This window comes from Engystomops pustulosus, chromosome 9 (assembly GCF_040894005.1).
Source record: "Engystomops pustulosus chromosome 9, aEngPut4.maternal, whole genome shotgun sequence".
In the NCBI taxonomy this organism is placed as follows: Eukaryota; Metazoa; Chordata; class Amphibia; order Anura; family Leptodactylidae; genus Engystomops; species Engystomops pustulosus.
Genome location: NC_092419.1, coordinates 75,574,043 through 75,592,589, shown reverse-complemented (window position 1 = coordinate 75,592,589; position 18,547 = coordinate 75,574,043). Strand labels below are relative to the sequence as shown.

Genomic DNA, 18,547 nt, shown 5'->3' with positions numbered 1-18,547 from the left:
GACGTGACAACATACCCATAGTGATGATCTATCTCCCGTCCACAATGAACAAAGTTCCCCGACGCGCGTTTCGGTGCTAGCCTTCATCTGGGGGTAGTATCACTTTGGCTGCACTAGGTTTTTATGAGTCATCCCACCAATAGCATGATTGCTTCCTCACCTGACAGGGACTATCAATCAATCCAGGCATATTGTTGGCGTACGTGATCCGGAAGTCACCCTCCTCCAGTGCGCATCCGGCCCGTCACGTGACGCAAACGTCATCGAGTGACACGTGACCGGGACCAAGATGACGGAACCAGGGGGAGGGCCCCGCCGCATCCGCACGCACATAGTCCAGGATTTGAGTGAACGGTAATTTAGAGGCTTTTATTTTATAGCATCCATGTCTGCCCAATCAGGTATTTGTATAGTCAGATGATCGGAGTGTATAGGCAGGTGGGACGGATATCATAAGAGCATATAGTTAACATCAGGAAATTATTCAACAGAAACAGATCAAAAATATAGATGCAGAATGCAAGCAAACATAAAAATAGACAGAATTGCAGTATTACAGGTGTCCATCCTTTCATGTGCACTAAACATTGTAAAAATTTCTTTTCACTTTATCTGTGAGAAATAAAGATGGCATATCTATATATTTCTTAACAGATGATAAATCTAAAAAAGGATAATGCATATCTTGTTCCTCCAAAAACTGATTAACTTATCGGACCTATTATTGTTTCTCCTTTAGAATTAAGATACCGAAATGGTAACCTGAGTCAATGACCAGACATATCCCTGAAAGTGAAGGAAGGGGAGGAGGGGGGGATTAAATTAAGGTGCTAGACTAGTGCAAATCATAGTGCAAATAAAAACATGCAAAGTGCCAGTGCAAAAAGTGATAAGTGCTCCATATCATGTATATGTGAGTGCTATTCACCTGTGCTGGGGAAGTCTGTGGGGATAAGTGTTGGATTAGTGACATATATTAAAAAAACATATTTTGTGCTCAAATCACAACTTGACATGAACATCAATAAAAAAACATTTTAAAGTATTTCAATATAAAACCAGCAAGTGAATATATATGATATCAAAATATCCCATGGTAGTGACAAATATAATTGCTTTGGACATAATCTAACAGTACCAAAGATCCCCCGTAGGAGGTTTACTTCCGGATCACGCACGCCAACAATATGCCTGGATTGATTGATAGTCACTGGGATGACACATCAAAATCTAGTGCAGCCAAAGTGATACTACCCCCAGACGAAGGCTAGCGCCGAAACGCGCGTCGGGGAACTTTGTTCATTGTGGACGGGAGATACATCATGACTATGGGTATGTTGTCACGTCACTAAACTCATATAGTTGTATAACCTTGTGTGCTGATTATTGTCATTAGACTAGTACTGAAGCATTTTGCACTTTAATGCAGCTCTTTGCACACAAACCTTGCACTTAGCATTTGATTATGTGAACTCCTATTAAAAATATGTATATCTATACCCCCGCCCCATGAATTTTAGGTTTTAATGTGATATCCTCATCTACCCATTTCAATCTATTTGTGAAAACAATTTTACTGATTTGTTCATTGTCTTGTGTACACCTCCTTGAGTGTTTAACCCCTTAAGGACGCAGCCATTTTACAGCTTAAGGCTCAGCCCGATTTTTTGGATTCTGACTTGCTTCGCTTTATATGGTTATAACTTTTGAACACTGTTACTTATCAAAACGATTCTGAGATTGTTTTTTCCCCACATGTTGTACTTCATTTTAGTGGTAAATTTTGGCAGATAAGTTTTGCGTTTATTTACAAAAAAAAGAAAATGTGATGAATTTTTTGAAAAATTTGCCATTTTCGAAATTCTAAATCATCACGTTTTCAGGCAGATCGATTTACCAGCTAAATAAGTTGCTGAATAACATTTCCCATTTGTCTACTTTACATTTTCATAATTTCTGAAATATCTGGATAATTTATTTTGATGTCACGCGGCTTGCAAATAGAATATCGCTTTTCCGGATTTTCAGAATTGACTATTTTGGGGATAAATACAGTTTTGAATGAAATTTTACATATTTAGCATCAAAACCCCCTATATAACCAACCCATTTTCAAATCTGCACCCCTCAAGATATCAGAAACAGCTTTTACGAAGATTGTTAACCCCTTGAGATCTTCATAGTAATTGAATCAAAATGGAGGTGAAATTTAGAATGGTCATATTGTTCCCTTATACGTTCATTTAGCACCAAAATTTACACATTTCCAAAATATAAAAAGAGAAAACCCACCATACAATTTGTTCTGCAATTTCTCCTGAGTACAAAGACCCCCCACATGTGGCCGTTACTTGTTTTATGGGGGCACAGCGAGGCGCAGAAGGGAAGGAGGGCGCTGCAGCTGCCAGGAATTTAGTTTCCTCATTGGCCCCTTTTGAAGGCTATAAAATTTTCGCTTTTTCGTTATTGGGGCCATGTGACGGCATTTTTTTTGCGGGATGAGATGCTTTTTCCATTGTTACCATTTTGGGGTTGGTATCACCTATTGTTGAAAATTTAGGAACTTTTTTTGAGGGCAGGAGTAGAAAAGCATCAATTCTGTACTGGATTTTTTACTTTTTTTTTTTTGGTGTTCACCGTATAGCCTAATAGTCATGTTATCTTTATTCTATGGGTTGATACGATTACGGGGATACCAGACATGAATATATTTTCTTACGTTTTACTAAATTTGTCAAACAAAACCCTAATGTGGGGAAAAATCTATAATTTTTGTATTGCCATCTTCCAAGTGGCATAACTTTGTTACGTTTTTGGCTACGGAGCTGGTTGATGGCTTATTTTTTGCGGGACATGTTGTACTTTGCACCAGTATCATGTCTGAGTACATATGGTTTTTTGGTCGCATTTTATATCATTTTTTGTGGGATTGAAAAGGTAAAAATCATAATTTTTGGAGGGTTTATAACAGTTTTTTTTTACGGCGTTTATCGTGGGGGTTCAATAATGATTTACTTTTATTCTACGGGTTGTTACGGACGCGGTGATACTATATATGTGGGGTTTGTGTTATGATTTAGACTTTTTTTTTGAGTTATATGTCTCTTTATATGTTTTGGGGGTTTGGGGCATTTTTAGTGATTTATGACTTTATTTTTTTATTGAATAACTTTTTTTTTTACTTTTTCACTTTTATACCATGGGACATGAAGAAGCAATCTTCTGATTGCTTCTTCATGATAATATTCTGCAATACTCATGTATTGCAGAGTATTATCAGTGTCAGCCTATGCACTTGCATAGGCTGGCACTTTGCCAGTAAGATGACGTCACAGACGCCATCTTACTGGCAATTCTTGCTAGTAACTCTGGGGTCCAGATCGGACCCCAGAGTTACTATAGCAACGATCGGCGCCCCCCGAAAACGGTTCGGGGGGGCCGATCGTGGGGGAAAGACCCCCCAGATACTTGTTAGATGCCGCGGTCGCGCTGACCGCGGCATCTAACGGGTTAAGCACCCGCGATCGGAGACAACTCCGATCGCGGGTGTTACACTGGGGTGCCGGCTATTAGTTACAGCCGGCACCCCGTGTTTCCCGATGCCGGTTCGGCTCTGATCCAGAGCCGAGCCGGCATAGGAGCCGTGGCGGATATATCCGCCACTGAGCGCTAAGTCACTGCGCTCCGTGGCGGATATATCCGCCGCGGAGCGCGAAGGGGTTAATAAAAGAAAGATATTTTGTTCAAATTGGCTAAGTGTTCTGTTTCTAGGTGTTTTATTTGGTCGTTCTGGTACACCCTGAATCCCACAACAACCATTTTCAAAAGATTGATAAAATTCCCATTTGAAATAGATTTGTGCAGAAGAAAAATGAGAATGTCAAAATAATGCAAAAATACTTCTCACCGATCGCTGGCAACGTATGCTTTGATAGACCAAACATCCATTTTACAAGTTCAAAACTTGGCCACATTGAATTTCCATCTGCCATCAACTCAGTAAAGCTCTGAAAGTAGAAGCCAAAGACAATTTATAGTTATAAAATATAAAATAAAGTTCAGTTTTGGTTACTGTACCAATGAAGGTCCTTTTAACACTTGCCTTGGGGGTTTACATTGTGGTCTTTCATTATAAAAGAGTGTGAAACTGTAAAGTTACTTGACAAAACAAGTAACAGCTTAAGCCAGAACAGCTTAAGCCAGATTTTGACAACAATTCCAATATCATTCTTCTGGTTTCTTCCTAGCCTGAGATATAGCCTCATATATTTATCAGTCCTATTTGTAAAATCTCAGGTTCTCCTGAAGTGGGCCGAGCTTCCAAAGCAATGAGGGCAATGACATGAACATGCAGAAACAGCCTAGCCAATCAGGATTTGGTAATAATGTTTTTACAGAGATCTAGTGCAAAGCAAGGCAGAGAGGACACATGGTTGACAGCACAGAGTACCGGATCTCTCCTTCATAAAAATAAATGATCATACAGTAATCTACTACACCACAAAGACATGTCCAACTACGTAGGAAAAAAAAAATTGCAACACTACAATATTTATATACATATGTGTTTGTGTAATATGTGTATATATATATCTATTTACACACACATATATACATATACACACACGGTACAGACCAAAAGTTTGGACACATCTTCTCAAAGAGTACAGGCAGTCCCCGAGTTACGTACAAGATAGGGTCCATAGGTTTGTTCTTAAGTTTAATTTGTATGCAAGTCGAAACTGTATATTTTATCATTGTAGATCCAGACAAAACGTTTTTTTTGCCCCAGTGACAATAGGTTTCAAAATTTTTTGCTGTAATGGGACCAAGGACTATCAATAAAGCTTCATTACAAACACCTTACAGCTGATTATTGCAGCTTGGGACTAAAGCAACACATCCAGAGAGCTTCACCACAGGTCACAGTGGGCGGAGGGGTCCGGTCTTTAACTGGGGGTCGTCTGTAAGTAGAGTGTCCTTAAGTAGGGGACCATCTGTATTCTGTATTTTAATGACTATAAAAATTGTAGATTCACACTGCAGGCATCAAAACTATGAATTAACAAAAAAGTGGGAAACGACTGAAAATATGTCCTATATTCTAGGTTCTTCAAAGTAGCCACCTTTTGCTTTGATTACTGCTTCGCACACTCTTGGCATTCTCTTGATGAAAAGGTAGTCACCAGAAAAGGTTTTCACATCACAGGTGTTCCCTGTCAGGTTTAATAAGTGGGATGTCTTGCTTTTAAATGGGGTTGGGGCCATCAGTTGTGTTATTCAGAAGTCAGGTGGATAGACTATTAGAATTTGTATTATGGCTAGAAAAAAAGCATCAAAGTAAAGAAAAACGAGTGTTTAAGAAATTAAGGTCAGTCAGTCTGAAAAATTGGTAAAACTTTGAATCTGTCCCCAAAGACAGTTGCAAAAACCATCAAGCGCTACAAAGAAACTGTCTCACATGAGGACCGCCCCAGGAAAGGAAGACCAAGAGTCACCTCTGCTGCGGAGGATACGTTCATCTAAGTTACCAGCCTCAGAAATCGCAGGTTCATTAACTCAGATTAGATACCAGGTCAATGACACACAGAGTTCTAGCATCAGACACATCTCTACAACTACTGGTAAGAGGAGACTGTGTGCTGCAGTCTTAATGGTAAAATAGCTGATAGGAAACCACTGCTAAGGACAGGCAACAAGCACAAGAGACTTTGGGCTCAAGAACACAAGGAATGGACATTAGACCAGTGGAAATGTGCTTTGGTCTAAAGAGTTCAAATTTGAGATTTTTGGCTCCAACCTCCGTGTCTTTGTGCAATGCAGAAAAGGTGAACGAATGGACTCTACATGCCTGGTTCCCACCATGGAGGAGGTGTGTGGTGTGAGGGTGCTTTGCTGGGGACACCGTTGGGGATTTATTCAAAATAGAAGGTATACTGAACCAGCATGGTGACCATAGCATCTTGCAGCGGCATGCTATTCCCTCCGGTTTGCGTTTAGTTGAACCATCATTTATTTTTCAACAGGACAATGACCCCAAACACACCTCCTGGCTGTATAAGGGCTAGTTAACCAAGAAGGAGAGTGATGGGGTGCTACACCAGATGACCTGGCCTCCAGAGTCACCAGACCTGAACCCAATCGAGATGGTTTGGGGTGAAGGCAAAAGGGCCAATAAGTGCCAAGTATCTCTTGTAACTATATGATACAAAGAAGTCAGAAGCACTCCATGTAGTGAAAGAAGAAACATGTGGATTTATTCCAAACACATTGCAACGTTTCAGCTTATATATGAAGCCTTTGTCAGGAACTGTTTTTTTGGTGGGGAGGGGAGGTTTCGGCATTCACGCACATGGCGATAACATATGTGGGGGGTTTTCATGAATTTGTTTTTTTTTAGACTTTATTAAGTGTTTGCATAGGAAAGTGACATTTTAGGGGCTTATATTTTTATTTTTTTGAAATATATTTTGATGTAAATTTACATTTTTTTTTTAAACTCTTTTTACCTATACAAACTTATACAAGGGGGGTCCGATCCATAGGGGGAACATCCTTACACACAGTCATGTTTGACCTCAGCGTGTAACGGGTTAACACTCGCTAATGGAACCGGCTCCGGCCACGAGTGTTAGCGCGCGGTGTGAGCTGTAACATACAGACGACAGCCATTGCTTCTGGTGCCGACTCAGTTTGCGAGCCGGTGCCAGAAACGGGACGTAATAGAACGTATCTTCCCGCAGGGACATAATATTACATCCTAGTGCATGAAGGGATTAAATCTTTGAAACCACTCGCAGGATGTCTCACCTCCTATTGTTGCATAGAGCCTATAAATCCCCCCAACTGTTGTACCGAATAGGAATTAGATCCACCTTAGATTGTCCAAGATGTGGTACAGAAGATGCGGGAATACTTCATATGATGTGGGACTGCAGAGAACTGGAAATTTTCTGGAAGTCTATTTTGGAGATAGTGTGTAAAGTCTTCTCCGTTGCTATAGAAGCAAGCCCTATGGCATGTTTATTAGGGGTCTTAAGGGTTGATAACTTGACAGAACCAAATAACATCGCAATTCAGCGCTCCCTATACCAAGCCAGGAAGGTCATAGCTGCTCACTGGATAAGGCCTCGGCCTCCAGACGAGAGGGAATTTGTAAATCGTCTAAACGCGATTATACGATTGGAATATAGTACATACGCAAAACGGAATTGCATTCCAAAATTTTAAAGGATATGGGGCAAGTGGATGGACACACCAGGCTTGCCATCGGCATCCCTGATGCGCTTAAGGGCAAGTTTGGAATATCAGCTATCTTTGGTGAAATAGGCAACGGAGGTTGCCTTTGTAAACAGAATAATTGGAAACAAGGGTGTTGGAGGGGGAGCTGGCTCATAGGGGAGGGGGGGCTTGGGGTAGGGTAGAGAGGGACAGATATTGTTATATTTATTTGTGTATGTTGGAGTGCATTGAAAACATTGCAAAAACATAGTATAAAGTCTGGCCCACTCTTGATTGTATTACTTGGTTGTAATGTATATTTGTAACACTGAAGATGCATGTCAATGATCGTATTTGCTGCAATGTATATTTCCCTCATTGTTGTACTTGTTGGGTCTGTAAAAGGGGGGGGGGGGGGGAGAAAAACTTTCAATAAATTATCTGATTTAAAAAAAAAAATCTTTGAAACCTAATGGGAGAAAGTTATTATTGGTTTTGCTGAGCTTTTTTGGTGTCTAAAAATTGCCAAAAATGCACATAGAGAGTTTTTGCTAATTTTCATTGCTCAAAAGTCGCAAAGAACTATTCCAACCACTTCACTATATTGGCGTAAACATAGAACTACTGCTAGAGCAAGGCATTGAAAAGCCAGATTCATGACTTGGGCCTTTTGTTAAAAAAAACGTTGCTCCAGCCCCCTGCTGGTGTATGTGCTTAGACCTTTTTGTGCATTTTGTGCTTATTTGAAAGAAAAATCCCAGGCACATGTAGAGCATAAGAACATTTATTAAAGGGCTTAATGGAGCCTGGAGCCCCTCAAGCTCATCTGCAGTATTTTTAAAGCCTGTTTTTCTTAAAAACAAGGGCATAAAAAGCTTAAAGAAGAGCAAATCCTGTCTGAGGACCAGCATGCAAGTGTGCTTGACTTACAATCCTTCATCCTGGTGGTAGATGGACCTTATTCTTCTAAAGGAATTTATGTAGACAGGTTTAATAAGAAAAGTATAGGTGGTGGCAGTGAGGATAAGTGAGTAGATGATGACACCTTAGAGTTGTCACAGAACCCATTATTATTATTATTAAGTAAGGCCTGTAAGGAATTCAGTAAAAATACACATGCAAGAGCTCACAAGAGGAAATAGTATTTACCTGTTCTTTGTCACCATCAGAAGACATTGCCGCTGACCATATCTGGAAAGAGTAACGTAGGTTGTGTATGTTGATGGCCTGGACACTTACTCCTAGTTTATCTTCTAAATGTTTGACCACCTGCAAAATCATAGCAGTTTTAGGTGTTATTCTTAAAGGAAGATTGAAAAAGCTAATATTATCTACAAAGTTTTATATTTCTGTAAAATACAGCAATTTTTGTATACAATTCCCAGTGACAAGCAATTGGAGCATGTAAGGTGAACAGCAGGGGTCTGCCAATTGGTACCCTACCAATTAGTTGTTTGACAAGACCAACGTTTAGAACTGCTTCTTCACAGCATAATGCCATACATTGTATATTGGCTGTGATTAGTACTGCAGCTCAGCTGTAAATTAATGGAAATAAGCTGTAAAGAGGGTGTGTGACAGAGTGACATTTCTTCACAGGTCTGTGACTGTACTCAGCGCAACAAAGGATTGGCAAGATTTCTAGATACTTGAAGATCTGATAGTGATCACCCATCCTAAATATAGGAAATCACTCAAAAGGGAACCTGTGAACCACATTATTCACAAATACAGTTCGTGGCAGTTTCCCATAGAGCCCTAGTAACTAACTGACACCCTTCTTTTAGCTAAAAATTGTTCCTATCAGGTTCCCATGTATTCAGTTTTATAATTTTACCTGGTGTCCAAGCATGTCTTTAGCGAGTCGAGATGGGCGTGGCTCTGTGGGCTAAATGCAGCAGCCCCCCTTGTTATCCTCCGGCATGCAGTGGTAATGTGATGTAACCAGGGAGACATCATCGCACGTCGTTTAGCCTTTTAACATTAGAAAACTGTACGCCAAGCATATATCTTGTGAAATCGGAGCAAAGCATATCACATGAAATCACAGCAGCCTGCATGAAGAGAAGAAGTAGTCCATGGTGTGCATGGGGCACAGTTTGCTAATGTTAAGAGGCTAAAGGACCTGTGATGATATCACCCTGGTCACATGACATTAGGCCACACCCCATGACTTTTTTTTGAGCCAGGCGCCAAAGGAGTGTGTGCACAACCAGGGGAGAGGAGTTTCTTAAAGGGTGATGTAGTGGAGTTGCAGCGTCGGGCCCCGGAGCTGGACCGTGGTCCAGATAGAATATGCAGATCAAAGCAGAAAAACGGGGTGAAATGGATAGACGCGCTACATCCAATGTACAAGTCCCACTGGACCCTGAAATTTATATGCTCAATTTATATCCTAGATCTCTCGAGGGTCCGAGTGCCAGGTTGTTCCTCCATATAGTAACTGCGGCGAAATGTTTGATCTCTTTGCACTGGAGACGCTCTGCGCCTCCATCGTTGATGGAGCTATACGCACGTCTTAGAGATCTCCGATCGATGGAGTATATTACTGCTGTACTTTGCCACACTAGTGAAAAATTTGAAAAAACCTGGACTCTACGGGACTAGAGATGTTATCATAATTTTACTAATTTATTTGGAATACTTGATATATATGACGAAAGTTATTGGTGTTTCTATCTTGATTCTTATGTTTCATTGCCATACACTCACCGGCCACTTTATTAGGTACACCTGTCCAACTGCTCGTTAACACTTAATTTCTAATCAGCCAGTCACATGGCGGCAACTCAGTGCATTTAGGCATGTAGACATGGTCAAGACAATCTCCTGCAGTTCAAACCGAGCATCAGTATGGGGAAGAAAGGTGATTTGAGTGCCTTTGAACGTGGCATGGTTGTTGGTGCCAGAAGGGCTGGTCTGAGTATTTCAGAAACTGCTGATCTACTGGGATTTTCACGCACAACCATCTCTAGGGTTTACAGAGAATGGTCCGAAAAAGAAAAAACATCCAGTGAGCGGCAGTTCTGTGGGCGGAAATGCCTTGTTGATGCCAGTGGTCAGAGGTTTCTTGAACATGACAATGAGTTCACTGTACTCAAATGGCCTCCACAGTCACCAGATCTCAATCCAATAGAGCATCTTTGGGATGTGGTGGAACGGGAGATTCGGATCATGGATGTGCAGCCGACAAATTTGCGGCAACTATGTGATGCCATCATGTCAATATGGACCAAAATCTCTGAGGAATGCTTCCAGCACCTTGTTGAATCTATGCCACGAAGAATTGAGGCAGTTCTGAAGGCAAAAGGGGGTCCAACCCGTTACTAGCATGGTGTACCTAATAAAGTGGCCGGTGAGTGTAGAACCCTATATTGTTTGAGGTTCTCATATTTGCCTTACATGTGTAGCAACGATTGTTCTGGTATTGTAAAAATTAAAATAAAGAGTTGATAAAAATAAATAAATGAATGAGGATCAGTCCATTAAATCGATGCATAAATAAATAAATGAATAAATGAGGATCAGTCAATTAAACAATTACTAGAGGAATAAAGGAATAAATGGTATGTACAATGATGGAGATGAAGCTGTAGTCTAATTTTGTATATAGTATGTCGTGTGATAAAGGGTACCTGCGGGGGGGGGGGGGGGATTGGGGGGGAATTCTCCTGCCGGGTGAGTGGCAAAATTATGCTGCCTGGTGTCCAGCCTGGAGGAGGATGAAGAAATAGGTGTTAGAAGGGGGTATATAGGGGAAGGGGAGAGAAGGGAGGGGGTATTGACAGTGGGGGAAGATGAGCAGGAGGCAGTGCGCTGGCCCCGGGGAAGGAACGGGGGAGAAGAATGGCGATATCGAGATGGTGTGTAGCGATGTGCAATTAAGGGGGAATGATATGTATCCATGATTAATTCGTTATGTGGAATGTGTTGTGAATGCATAATTATGTAGAATTGTAGGAGAATGAATCGAAAATACTAGAATGGAGGTGTTTAAAGGAATAATTAAATGAATAAATAAATAAAGATACATACAGATACATAATTGCCTACAAGTGCAAACAGATATGGCTGCCTAAATGTAACAGATGTGCATGTAGGGTGGAATAATGATGAATGAAATGCCTGAAATAATTAATAAAATGGTAATAGGAAGAAGATAAAAATGAAAATAGTAATAATAATAATAAATAATAATATTATAAAAAAAACTATGAATTAATTAAATCAGTAAAAACATGAAATACATAGAATCATGATTATGTAGAATTGTAGGAGATGGATGAATGAATAGAGAGATACTTGAGGGGTTTAGAGGAATAATTAAATAAATGAATATACACATACATACATATATATACACATATATATATATATATATATATATATATATATATATATACACACACATACATATACATAACTGCATACAAGTGCATACAGATGTGGCTGCCTAACTGTAACAGATGCGCATGTGGGGTGGAATAATGAGGAATGAAATGGTTGAAATAATTAGTAAAATAGTACTAGAAAGAAGATAAAAATAAACATACAAAAATCAATTAGTTAATTCATTCATTAAAACATGAAATGCATAGAATCATATAATGTGCATATATTATATATTATAACACCTATTTCTTCATCCTCCTCCAGGCTGGACACCAGGCAGCATAATTCTGCCACTCACCCGGCAGGAGAATCCCCCCCCCTGCAGGTACCCTCTATCACACGACATACTATATACCAAATTAGACTACAGCTTCATCTCCATCATTGTACATACCATTTATTCCTTTATTCCTCCAGTAATTGTTTAATTGACTGATCCTCATTTATTCATTTATCAATTTAATGGACTGATCCTCATTCATTTATTTATCTATATTTTACATTTATACATTTATGTATTTATATTTATGCAACCTCAACCACTCAATTAATTATAACTATATGTATGCGTGTCTATATATGTATTTTTAACCTATACTAATCATGCCCATATATTATGTTTTTTATACTAACCCTACTAATTATACTAATTATCTTATGTTATGTTTTGTTTTCGTCTTTGTCTCTTGCCATGTAATTCACATAGTTTTTTGACCTGATGAACACTACCAATAAAAACCATTATCACTCTTATTTGGATGTAGCGCGTCTATCCATTTGACTCAGTTTTTCTGCTTTGATCTTCAGGCAAGTTTAGAATTATGATTTGGTGGGGATCTGAGGGTAACAATATTTAGCTAAAAGAAGGGGGTCAGATAGTAACTAGGGCTCTTTAGGAACCTGCCACTCGCTGTATTTGTGAAAAATGTGTTGTCAGGTACGCTTTAAAGAAAATCTACCATAAAAATCCTTCATGATAAACCAGGGACACTTAGTTATAAATTCAGGAACGGTGACTGTGGTAATCCTCTTAAATTTGCTATCCATGGCTTCCTTCATTCTAAAATCAACTTTTAAAATTATGCAAATGAGTCTGAGGGGCTTATGGGGGCATTTCCAGAGCTGCTTGGTGATGTCTTTTTACTCCTTGTTACAATGAGCAAAGCAGGTCCCCCTTCCACTGCACTTCCTGCTGCTAAATTAGACAGAGGGAAGAGGAGAGAGCAGATGGAAGCATGTTCTGACATCAATGAGGGACTCTGGAAACACTGTCAAATATCCTCAGGCTCATTAGCAAAAAGGTTGATTTTGGAAGGAAGGAGGCAATGGATAGCACATATACACAAGATAACAACAGTCACAGTGCCTGGATCTTTGGGGGAAGATTTATCATCGGTTTTGCTCTACTTTTTTGTCGTATAAAAGCTGCAAAAAAGTTGCATTGAGGGTTTTTGAAACTTTTCATTGTTTAAAAGCTGCACAGGACAGCACCCGCCACTTCACTATACTGGCGTAAACATTGAACTACTGCTACTGCCACGCCATGTAAAGCCAGATTCATGACTTGCGTCTTTTTTAAATAGTTGCACCCTGCTGGTGTATATGCTGCCACTTTTGGTGCATTTTACGCCTTTTTGAAAGAAAAATGCCAGACACATATAAAGCACAAGAACGTTTATTAAAGGACCAAAGCCAGTAATGAATCTCATGAGCAGCGGAGAGCCAAAGACCGACATAGAACTGTCCCAAGGAGCCTGTCTAATGATAAATCTCCCCCAATGAGCAAGTGCTCCTGGTTTATCATGCTTGATTTTGATGGTAGATTTTCTTTAAGAAATCCCAGAACACCCCACATACTAGGGTTTCCACAAACCATATATCACCATATAGCACCATTTGATTATTGGATCATAAATTTCCAATGCCAAGCAATTAGAGTTTCTTAAATAGTAAGGCACATGTATAGAATGGTTATCGCCTGGTTAACCAAAAAATCTTCTTACCCTTCTTTGTACTTGGACCAATTCTTTATCCACTGGAGACACAAATAAGCAACCCCCATCGTTCTCCATGGAGAAAAACCTCAGACTGCGCAAAGATACTTCTTTCTCAAGAGAAAGCCTTAATAATAAATAAATTCAAGTTTTTCTTAAAAGAGCAAATTCAAGTTATACATACAGAGGACAAAAGATCATCATAAACTTAATTTAGTAGATAGATCATTAAATGAGGTTTCCCCAGAAAATCCCTTAAAAAAAATGGGCAGGGAAGCATATAAATGACTCCAAAGGAAATAACATATTTAGCATTAGTACAGTCAAGTATGTGAGAGAAAATAGCTACTGTGTTCCTAAAAGAAAAAAAATCCAAAAAACAAATCACGGCATTGTAAAGGTTTACAAACTGTTGCAAAGTAATATTTTCATCACTTTCTTTTTTGCTGTAATTGGGAAACAGTCTTGATATTGCCATGTTAAATAATTTCATAAGACTTTCCTTGTACCTTTAAGAGTAGTTCATACAAGCCTGCATTGTGTATAAGTACTACCAGTAGAAATGTGTTGGTATACCTTAAAGTACCTTTTTCTCACAGCTATCGAGGCCTTCTATTATATTCAGAAAGCCATGGAGTGAAAGTGTACCTCTAACTCACTTTTCAACATTTTTTCCAGCCATCACTTTCAGGACAAGTGGAAGATCTGCTGCGTATCTACACATAGGACCAGTGCACAAAAGTTCAGTTCGACAGCCATGAGCATTCGGAAACTGGCCTTCATTGGGGACAATTCCTGTTGACAAAAAATATAATATAAAAAAACTAGTTGGAAAATATACTAACATGCACAAATTCAATTTGCAAGCATAAATGGTGCATTTCTTCTGAACTATTTATTCCCTTAGCTGCAAAATAGAACATAGTACATTGGCCGTTATAAGTTTCATCTCCACATGCACTTGCACAGGCCTCCTGAGGAAGCGCGACACGCAAAATGTATGAAATGTTTGTGATTTGATGTGGTGTATATGGACTTTTTTGGAAACATCTGGCCTATGATTCTTTGTTATTGTAGTGTGGTGTGGTTTCCAATGTAACTTGTTAATAAAATAGATCATTTTTTAACTATGTTGTGGTTTATGGATTTGGACCAATATACACTCAGATTTCTTCATTTGGAATTAAAATAGAACATGGAGAAATAGAGACGTGACTTAAATGAGCACTTGTATAGATATAAGCAGGCAGAGGGACCTTCATAGCCAATGTAAGTGTGAAGCTTAGTACTTTCAGACAAATAATTGAACCTGTTTGTAGCTGGGTTAACTCAATTTCAATGCATAACAAAAAAATGCCAAAAGGCCAATTTAACCCTTTTTGTGCTAACTAAAATTTAACTTTTATTTTTTAAGTTTAAAATATTTGTAAGAGGATATTACATTAGTATTTTGGCTCAGTATTTTTGTTTTAAAATATATCAAGGAGGAGGGACCGTGCCACTTGAAATTTTTACCTCTTTATCTCCTTAGGAGACTATTTCCTATACATGGGTGCAGTGTCTGTTCAGCCATTCACTCTGATTCTCACACAGACAAGGGAAGACAACAAGGGAGGGGGAATTTTTAAGGTTTGGGGTAGGGTGGAGCGGTAGGAGCACACAGGTCTGTGTATCGCTATTAGCCCAGTGTTCAGTAGTTCTAGATAAATAGCTTTTTCTCTCTTTTCTCTACAAGTGATTATTAACCCCTATTCTCCTCTATCCCATGTATAACACATAGCATCCACTCTATTCAACTATTTGGGTATAGATCACTTACTCGCTACCGTCCTGTAGTCTCTGGGGCTTGTTCACTATTCCTAGTCCTCCCTCTCAGCAACTTGCTTCATATTTAACCCCTGTTCTGGTGGCTACCTCAGTTGGCTGTATATTGTTTCAGTCTCTCATTCCTTGCTTTAAAACCTAAGATCCCCCCCCCCCTTGACATGTTTCGCCACCTAGCGTGGCGTCATCAGGGGTTTGGGGCAAATGGGAAATGGATCCTGAACAGGGTCTGAAATGTTGCACTTGGGCTAATAAAGCTCCCATCCGTTTTTTTCACATTTACCTTGGAGTGCAGTCTCATTTTTTTCTTGGATATATTCGTTTGGTGTGTCAAGACCAGGATATTGGGGTTTGCATCCACAAAGTTATTTGGCAATCTTGGTGCTGCTGGACTTTTCAAATGGTGTTTATTATATATACAATCTACTTTATAGTTCTGCATCTAGAAATCTCTATCATATTTCATATTTATCTTCTATCATAATAATTATAATTAATAATTCTTTATTTATATAGCGCACACAGATTACGCAGCGCTGCACAGAGCTGCCAGAACAGTTCCTGTCCCCATGGGGCTCAAAATCTATTCAACCAGTAATTCAATTCAGTAATTTATTGGAGTGTGGGAGGAAACCGGAGGACCCAGAGGAAACCCACACAAACACAGAGAGAACATACAAACTCTTTGCAGAAGTTGACCAGCGCTGCAAGGCTGTACTGCTTACCACTAAGCCACTGTGCTGCCCATCAATCTCCCTATTATCTATCTCCTATAGAATTCTCCCATATTACAGTTTGCTTTACCATACTAAAGGGAGCCTCTTACTTACTGTGACTGGTCATAAAATAGTTTTATTTTGGGGCCCCACTTTTAGTTTTGCCTAGGGCCCCACTTTTTCCAGAACCGGCCCTGCTGCACTGTACTAGTACGGAGCGGCAGTCATTCCATCACTGTCCACTTTCCACACAATATTTGCGGTATAGCCAGTTTATAAACAAAATAACTAAAATAAATTTTTGAATTTCAACAGGGCGGGGCTTGACCCGATCGTATATATACATTTACACTGAAACACATGTGATTGGGGACCAGTAAAAAAGTAATGCTTGTTCCTGTTTTCATGCGTTTCAGTGGAAACACAACTAGGATCATGCAAACCCCTTCCTGTTGAGTTTGAAAGCAGCCCAACACTGGCCTGAGCTGCTGATGCTAGTGATAGGCTGTAGTCATCATGTTCCACTAAAGTGTATCACACAGATCAGATAAGGGCAGTATTAGACCAGGCCAGGGGAGGAAGGCAAATATGGGCTTGTTTTGTTATTTTATGCCATCCCAGGCACCTTTAGAGTGTAACTGTAAAGGTACTGGACAAAAATTAGTTTTAGCACACTGTAGAGAACCTTTGATAACAATTCAAACAATGCCTGTATCATGCTGCTGGCTTATTCCTGGGCCTCGATACAGCTTGTTCCATCTTTCATTCCTCTCTGTAAAATTCACTCAGCTTTTCCTGAAGGGGCTGTACCCACTTATGACCTCAGCATACACAAACTCCAGAAGCGACCACCTCCCTAAAAGACTTATTTTGCATCTACTTTTATTTGCCATTATGCTCTATTGCAGCTGCCCCCTGTGTGCAGATCACCCCTTTCTTGTGCAGAGGTCTGCTCAAAGAGGCTGTGTAAAATGGCAGAAGCACATGGGAGCTGCCATCCGCTGTGACTCTAACAGACTGCAGGAAGCTGTGAAGTGCATTTTTACTATATACTGCAATACTATAATAGTGTATGCTCGCTCAGGCAACGGCCACTTGCTGAAAATAAGGAGGACTGAGCGCTGCTCACCCCTCCCCTCTCTCCATTTCACCTTCACAGTGCAGTGAGACAACGTGTGCTCACCGCACCGTGACCAGGACCCATGGACACCATGGACATCAATGGGGACCAGTATCCATCTGCCAATAATGCGGCCGTATATTCAGGGACGGCTCCAGGTTTTAGTGGGCCCCTGGGCGACAGGGCCTTAGTGGGCCCCTCCGTGAGCCGCCCTCCAGTGGCCACACTGCTCCCCCCTCCTCTGCGGACACACTGACCACCCCCCCTCCTCTGCGGACACACTGACCACTCCCCCCTCCTCTGCGGACACACTGACCACTCCCCCCTCCTCTGCGGACACACTGACCACTCCCCCCTCCGTTACGTAAATTATATCTGGCACAAGCACTTTATTAGGATGCAAATTCTGTATGCATCATCTACTCTCCCTCACGAGTCCTGAACAATATCTCCACAGTTATATTATATCAATCAGGCACAAGCACTTTCACCAATTTCGAGTCGCTCAAACAATCTTAGGACACTTTATTATCTTTAATACCTAATAAAGGTGGGATTTTATTGGGATATATGCAGGGCCGGATTATAGGCGGGGCTCCCGGGGCTCTAGCCCAGGGGCCCCCACCATCTTGCTCTCTGGGTGGGCCCCCACCAGATGACAATGTCAGTCAGACATTGTTTAAGCGCTGTTTTTGGCCATTGCGCACCGCGCTCCTATGTACTTTGCTAACTCTGCCTGGAACAGGGAGCGATGCGGAGCGCATCACTCCCAGCCAGACAGTGACAGCTAGATGCGCAGTGGCGGTGCCGTGCTGCCGCGGCCACTCCCATTCCTCCCGACTCCATTGCCCTGTGGGTGATTCCCAGTTATCTGTGAGCAGTCTCTGGCTGGAGCGATGCACTGCAGTGATGCTGCTGCAGCACATCGCTCCCAGCCAGAGACATGCAGTCCACTGTGACACTACAGCAGATTCAGCGCGAGGAGATTATGTGGAGCCGACGTCAAAGGGTCACGTAAGATCAGTTCTCATGTGACCTGCTGCCGGCTTATCTGCACGTGTCATGCTGGCAGTGCAGGAGAGAAGAACGCTCTGCTGCCGACATGGATCGTCAGTTCCCTGAAGCACACAGAGTATCCTTTGATTTATAAGAGAAGCCTGTCTGGGATGGGGGTCGATCTTTCTGAGCTGGGGGTTCTCTGTCTGTGAGGGGGGGGGGGTTTGATCTGTCTGGGCTGGGGGGGTCTCTGTCTGTGAGGGGGGGTCTGGGCTGGGGAGTCT

General features: G+C 40.8%; 1 protein-coding gene across 2 annotated transcripts in view; it reads right to left on the bottom strand.

Moving 5' to 3' along the window:
- FAAH2 (fatty acid amide hydrolase 2) overlaps positions 1-18,547 on the bottom strand; it is a 47,652-nt gene that overhangs the window by 18,969 nt on the left and 10,136 nt on the right. For both annotated transcript variants that reach the window (XM_072125549.1, XM_072125550.1), the window contains exons 5-8: positions 14,267-14,402; positions 13,617-13,734; positions 8,371-8,490; positions 3,908-4,007 (exon numbers count right to left, since the gene is read on the bottom strand). In XM_072125549.1, the coding sequence (XP_071981650.1) occupies positions 3,908-4,007; positions 8,371-8,490; positions 13,617-13,734; positions 14,267-14,402 (474 nt within the window). The remainder of the gene's footprint in view (positions 1-3,907; positions 4,008-8,370; positions 8,491-13,616; positions 13,735-14,266; positions 14,403-18,547) is intronic.